This window comes from Berghia stephanieae, chromosome 3 (assembly GCF_034508935.2).
Source record: "Berghia stephanieae isolate SIO BIC M18660-M18661 chromosome 3, UCSD_Bste_1.3, whole genome shotgun sequence".
In the NCBI taxonomy this organism is placed as follows: Eukaryota; Metazoa; Mollusca; class Gastropoda; order Nudibranchia; family Aeolidiidae; genus Berghia; species Berghia stephanieae.
This window is the reverse complement of record NC_088362.1, coordinates 108,182,722-108,190,221: the sequence shown is the minus strand read 5'-3', so window position 1 is coordinate 108,190,221 and position 7,500 is coordinate 108,182,722. Positions and strand designations below refer to the sequence as shown.

At 35.4% G+C, this 7,500-nt stretch overlaps 1 protein-coding gene across 11 annotated transcripts in view; it reads left to right on the top strand.

Annotated features, from left to right (window-relative positions):
- Window positions 1-7,500, top strand: part of LOC144969123 (uncharacterized) — a 21,417-nt gene that overhangs the window by 1,784 nt on the left and 12,133 nt on the right. For 3 of the 11 annotated variants that reach the window (XM_078908201.1, XM_078908208.1, XM_078908207.1), the window contains exons 2-4: window positions 193-775; window positions 2,580-2,703; window positions 6,901-7,039. In XM_078908201.1, coding sequence (XP_078764327.1) covers window positions 579-775; window positions 2,580-2,703; window positions 6,901-7,039 — 460 coding nt within the window. In that variant the 5' untranslated portion in view covers window positions 193-578. Of the gene's footprint in view, window positions 1-57; window positions 776-2,579; window positions 2,704-6,900; window positions 7,040-7,500 lie in introns of all 11 variants that reach the window. The other 8 variants (XM_078908211.1, XM_078908204.1, XM_078908212.1 and 5 more) reach the window with 4 other exon arrangements.

Genomic DNA, 7,500 nt, shown 5'->3' with positions numbered 1-7,500 from the left:
TTTCTTACACGGCTTTGTAGTCCTATGTTCTGTATAATGTCTCTGCCACGAGTCAAGGTCATGGGCGGTCATTCACATTTTCTCACCACAATCAGCTGTTAAATTATAATACAAGGCATTCACAACGTTGACTCGGTCTAATGAATTTGTAATAATGCCTTACTGACGTCCTGTCTCGTCTTGCATTTTAAGTTTTGTTGTTTCCCGGGACCTCTTAAAAGTGAAAAACATAAAAACAGTCAATAAACCTCACATTTAAAAAAATCAACAACATATTCTAGTCTGATCTAAGCTGTAAAAGTTACTTATGCCTGGGGATTCTCTGGCACAGATTTTGTAATATCAAGGACCAATGATTTCTGCGTTTCTTTAAGAAACACGCCAAAGTCCCAGGTTTGATAGGTTTTTTTTTGGTTTAGTTTTTAATTTTAAAAAATGTTTTGGTGTGTTATTTTGTTTTTGCCAAGATGCGAGTCATTTAAATCGATCGATATTTGAAGGACACGTTTTCTGGCCAAATTTTTAAATACGGAGTCAGGCAGTGAACCGGGTAATCTTAACATCACACAGCAGTAGATATGGATTCTATACCGTCAAACAACAACAAAATACATCCTCTGGAAACGCAAGATCTTTCTAGTGGAAAGAGACGAGAAATAGACGAGTTGTTAAAGGTCATAGTTCGTCGATTCATCAAAGGATATTCCACTGGAGTTTGTGTTCACGCCGCCTATGCTTTGATTACGTCTACTCTCAAGAGGTCTTTAAAGGATGGGTAGGTATCTTGATTAATCAATTACTTCCTTTAACAATACCTACTTTAGATAACCCCCCCCCCCCTTTTTTTTTTTTTTACTCACTCAATCCTAGATATTTTTGTTACTTTTCAAAATAGGATAAAAAATGTATTTAATATGAACATGTCATAGTAATTTTACTTCAACTACCATTAATATGCAAAAACTAATAACATTAGCTTTGATACTACGCCTATAATTTGTCTCATGCAAATGTAATAAATAGGCATGGGGTAAAAGTAACCCGGGTAAAAGACGGATTTAGTCGGTGTTAGGGTTGAGTGAGTTAAGCCTATTCTAAAATTGTCTTCTTCCCCATTTTTTCTTTCTCCTTCTCTTTTTTTCTCTCCCTCCATTTTCTTCCGTGTTTTCCTATGCCTGCTCTTCCTTCTCTACTTCTTCTTCGTCATGAATTATTATAGATGGGGATGATGATGTTGATGGTGTAGGAGATGATGACGATAATGATGATGATATGATGATGATAATGATGATGATGATGATGATGATGATGATGATGACGATGATGACGATGATGGTGATGATGGTGGTGGTGATGGTGGTGGTGTTAGTGATAATGATGTTTGTTTATTGTGATTATTGTGTAGTTGCTGTTAATATTGATATTATGCTATCTCCCTCCTCCACATTCTTTTCCTTGTAACCATCATCCCCAAACCATATCCCCCATCATCATCATCATCATCATCATCATCATCATCATCATCATCATCATCATCATCATCATCATCATCACTAAAATCGTCGTCGTCGTATTCGTCGTCGTCGTCCTCGTCGTCATCGCAAACACCTCACCTTCACCCCCCCCCCCCCTCTATCGCTCTCTCCCTCCCCCCTCCCCCTCACTCTCTCTCTCTCTCTCTCTCTCTCTCTCTCTCTCTCTCTCTCTCTCTCTCTCTCTCTCTCTCTCTCTATCTATCTATCTGTGTGCATTATCTGAAACAACCAGTATCTTACGAAACATCGCACGATCAACGATGAATGTCAATGATTAAAAACTAGAACAACAAACAGTAATTGGGACTCTTATCTCTTGCTTCATCGTGTCACTCATAACTACAGCTGTCGCTTGATGTAACCGTGTAGTGCGATGTACACACTTCAACACAGCAATATAGACTCATTCATGTCCCAGTCATAACTTAACTGAATGAAACTCTTAAATCCTAAGGAAAGTCATCTCTGCCGTGCTTTGGAAAAACACATTAATATTTAGAAATATGGCCAGAAAAATTTGATCCTTTGATTGATTTCAATGGCCCTCGTCTAAGCAAAAACTTTCAAACCTGGGACTTCGCAAAGTCAAATGTTTGAAAGGTTTTTTTTCTAAGACGAGGGTCATTTAAATCGATCGATATTTGAAGGACGAATTTTCTGGCCAAATATCTAATAAATGTGTTTTTCCAGAGCACGACAGCGCTGCTTTATGTTAGGCTTCATAAATAATATCATAAAAACGGTTGTTGGCCTTTTGGGTTTCCTGTTACCACTCACCCCCCCCCCCCCCCCAAAAAAAAAAAAATTAAAAAAAAAAGAAAAGAAAGAAAAAGAAAAGAAAGAGACTAGAGCATTTAGATAGCGCAATATCCACTAAACTAGCTCAAAGCGATTTACACGGGATCCCTGGCCAACAAAAACACTTAACATGTAAGACGTGACATGACGTCTCTTAGGCGAAATTACAATTTTTCAAACAGTGACAATGCTGTTAGATTTTGCCCATTAGACATAATATCTTCATTGTTTGAAATGTTTTTACAGGTTGTATAAAGCATGGGAGTCTGTATTCTCCAAAAGCACGTTCCAAACATCCATGTTCATGGGTCTGTTCCCAAGCTTGTACCGGGCAGCTCTGCATTATGTCAAGAAAACTCGTCAGACAGAGGTGAGTAATTTATTGTTTTCATAGGAAACCTATTAGCGCCTCCATTGTGTCCAATTGATATAAAATACAAGATTTCATAGGAAACCTATAGCGCCTCCATTGTGACCAATTGATATAAAATACAAGATTTCATAGGAAACCTATTAGCGCCTCCATTGTGTCCAATTGATATAAAATACAAGATTTCATAGGAAACCTATTAGCGCCTCCATTGTGACCAATTGATATAAAATATAAGATTTCATAGGAAACCTATTAGCGCCTCCATTGTGTCCAATTGATATAAAATACAAGATTTCATAGGAAACCTATTAGCGCCTCCATTGTGACCAATTGATATAAAATATAAGATTTCATAGGAAACCTATTAGCGCCTCCATTGTGACCAATTGATATAAAATACAAGATTTCATAGGAAACCTATTAGCGCCTCCATTGTGACCAATTGATATAAAATATAAGATTTCATAGGAAACCTATTAGCGCCTCCATTGTGACCAATTGATATAAAATATAAGATTTCATAGGAAACCTATTAGCGCCTCCATTGTGACCAATTGATATAAAATACAAGATTTCATAGGAAACCTATTAGCGCCTCCATTGTGACCAATTGATATAAAATATAAGATTTCATAGGAAACCTATTAGCGCCTCCATTGTGACCAATTGATATAAAATACAAGATTTCATAGGAAACCTATTAGCGCCTCCATTGTGACCAATTGATATAAAATATAAGATTTCATAGGAAACCTATTAGCGCCTCCATTGTGACCAATTGATATAAAATATAAGATTTCATAGGAAACCTATTAGCGCCTCCATTGTGACCAATTGATATAAAATACAAGATTTCATAGGAAACCTATTAGCGCCTCCATTGTGACCAATTGATATAAAATACAAGATTTCATAGGAAACCTATTAGCGCCTCCATTGTGACCAATTGATATAAAATATAAGATTTCATAGGAAACCTATTAGCGCCTCCATTGTGACCAATTGATATAAAATACAAGATTTCATAGGAAACCTATTAGCGCCTCCATTGTGACCAATTGATATAAAATAAAAATACAAGATTTCATAGGAAACCTATTAGCGCCTCCATTGTGACCAATTGATATAAAATATAAGATTTCATAGGAAACCTATTAGCGCCTCCATTGTGTTCAATTGATATAAAATATAAGATTTCATAGGAAACCTATTAGCGCCTCCATTGTGACCAATTGATATAAAATATAAGATTTCATAGGAAACCTATTAGCGCCTCCATTGTGACCAATTGATATAAAATATAAGATTTCATAGGAAACCTATTAGCGCCTCCATTGTGACCAATTGATATAAAATATAAGATTTCATAGGAAACCTATTAGCGCCTCCATTGTGACCAATTGATATAAAATACAAGATTTCATAGGAAACCTATAGCGCCTCCATTGTGTCCAATTGATATAAAATATAAAATACAAGATTTCATAGGAAACCTATTAGCGCCTCCATTGTGTCCAATTGATATAAAATATAAAATTTCATAGGAAACCTATTAGCGCCTCCATTGTGACCAATTGATATAAAATATAAGATTTCATAGGAAACCTATTAGCGCCTCCATTGTGTCCAATTGATATAAAATATAAGATTTCATAGGAAACCTATAGCGCCTCCATTGTGACCAATTGATATAAAATATAAAATACAAGATTTCATAGGAAACCTATTGGCGCCTCCATTGTGACCAATTGATATAAAATATAAGATATACAATTTTTAAAAAATGTCGTTGAACGTTGATTTTTCTTTACTTTATTTTCTTTCTGGAGTAAGAATATTCGTATTAGATCGATCTTTGGGAATGCGCTTCTTCTTCTTCTTCTTCTTCTTCTTCTTCTTCTTCTTCTTCTTCTTCTTCTTCTTCTTCTTCTTCTTCTTCTTCTTCTTCTTCTTCTTCTTCTTCTTCTTCTTCTTCTTCTTCTTCTTCTTCTTCTTCTATTATCATCATCATCATCATCATCATCATCATCATCATCATCATCATCATCATCATCATCATCATCATCATCATCATCATCATCATCATATTATTATTATTATTATTATTATTATTATTATTATTATTATTATTATTATTATATATTATCATTATTATTATTATTATTATTATTATTATTATTATTATTATTATTATTATTATTATTATTATTATTATTATTATTATTATTATTAATATTATTTTATTTTCGTCATATATATATATATATATAATATATATATATATTAATTTAAAGATCATTAGTTCCATGTTGTGTTGGCGCCTATAAACTTATCAGAATTAATTTTAAAGTGTATGTTGTGACGAATTTGCATATACCCTAAGCTCAAAACAATACAAAATGTTTTATCTATCATTGGCACATCACCAGCAGATTCAATATATTCAAATTTATGCACAACACACCCGATACCCGGTTTTTTTAAAATTATGTTAATGATGTCTAAAATTGCATTTACGATGAATTAGAATTTTGCTGATTCATGTTTGAGTTGTACAACGCAACGCCTTCATGATGTAAAGACAGATGTCTGACTAGGATACTGAATGACTGAAGTTCGATTCAAAGTCAAGATAAGTTATGTTTTCCTTGGGTAAGGCACCTCTTCACATATGCTCGTCCCATAGTTGAGTCATTGGAAAAGGCTTTCTACTCACATTCTCTCACTGTACTCAGGTGTAAAAGGAGTACCTGCTTGTAACAGCGTTTTCACTGTCGGAAAAAAATGTTATAACGCCTAACAGGCGTCATGTCTCGTTCTACATGTTACGTGTTACTGTTAGTCAGGGACCCTTTGTAAAGGGCTTTGAGCACGTTTAGTGGATATTGTGCTGTATAAAATCTCAAGTTTTATTAAGCCTCTCTTTACCACCTATTGGAAAAGCCTCACATTTCTTACGATGCAACCGTCACTGTTCTCATCCAGATTTCACTTATTTTTTCTATAGCTATAAAAAGAGAATGTGAGTAAAGAGCCTTTTCCAAGGACTCAACTATGCGCCGCTCAAAGAGGTACTTGAACGCAGGCCCTTCCGATCCGAAGACTACTACTACTACTACTAAAGAAAGAGAAGAGTAATATTAGTTTTCTAAGGTTATCTGATCAGAGAGATGAATGGCGTATCATGATCACCGATGTCTGGCACAGACCTGGTACTTGAAGAAGAAGAAGAAGAAGAAGCTATAAAAACTTAACATTCTGAATTGAGCTCATATTGCCGAAAAATATTATGTGTAGAATGCGCTTGTTGCTTTTCTGTTTGAGTAAGATTTGTCTGTTTTTGTGTTGGGTAAGTGTAAAGTTCTGGGGACAATTCTGAAAATAGCTGGTAAGGAGAAGGTTAACCCACCTGACTTTAGAAACTGATTGTCAGATGGAAGAGGACGCCATCACTGTGTATGTTGCATGTTAGTAGACAGATCTATATCAACTGAATATCGGGAAACCCCATAACCCACATACAAAAAGTCAGTTTACTGGTAATGGAAAAAAAAGTCTCCATCATCAGATTCCATTAGTGCTGCTCTCAATTTTCATCCTTCTCCTCCCCTCTCCCCTCCTCCTCTTCCTTCTTCTTTTCTTCCTCTTCTTCTTTGCTTTCTCCATATTCTTCTTTTCCTTCTGCTTTTTAGAGATAAAACTTCATTATTAAACCAATCAACCTTCTTAGAGACCTCAAAAGAAAAAAACAATAACATCAAAGATACAATAAGAATGCTTTTATTACTATTCTTTCTCCCCCCCCCCCTCTTTTTTTCTCTCCGTCTCCTCCTCTTTTCTCCTCCTCAACGATATATACTCCCCTTCCTCTTTTTCCTCCTCCTCCTCCTCTTCCTCCTCCTCCTCTTCCTTCTCCTCCTTCTCCTTTATCATCTTCTTCTTCTTTTTCAGCTCCTCCTCCTCCTCCTCCTCCTCCTCTTCCTCCTCCTCCTCCTCCTCTTCCTCCTCCTCCTCCTCCTCCTCTTCCTCCTCTTCACTCTTTTTATTTTTCATATTCTTACCTTTTCTATCTATATCTTATAGGTACCATATTCTTGTACCTGATATGTCAACAAATGTCTTTGAAATTCTCTTGAAGATATTATTGATCTTTTGAAATCTCTTATTTATCTATTCATTCGTTTTTATCCACAGGACAGCTGGAATTACCTCGTATCTGGTGCTATTGCTGGTCTCAGCATCCTGTCTTTGGACAAGTCCAAGAGACAAACTCTCACATTCTTCTCATTGAGCAGGGCAATCGGTGCTGTAGTCACTTCCTTGGTGGCCAGAGGTATTCTGCCGTAATATGCCAAAACATAATTTTTCATTTTGGTCAGACTAAATTCCATTTGACATCCATTATCGATAGACTAAAATGATCCGGTCCCTTAACTGGCCAAAAACTAATTCCCTCAAATAGGTTCCGAGTTTCACACTTTTGTGTGAAAATAAAATATGTCCTTTAACCAAACCTAAATGAAATATGAGAAAGAGGAGGATAGAGAGGAGGAAGAAGAGTAGAAGGAGAAGAAGAAGAAGAAAAAAAGAAGTAGTATTATTAATAGTAGTAGTAGTAGTAGTAGTAGTAGTAGTAGTAGTAGTAGTAGTAGTAGTAGTAGTTAGTAGTATAGTAGTAGTAGTAGTAGTAGTAGTAGTAGTAGTATAGTAGTAGTAGTAGTAGTAGTTAGTAGTAGTAGTAGTATGTTGTTAGTAGTAGTAGTAGTAGTAGTAGTGTAGTAGTAGTAGTAGTAG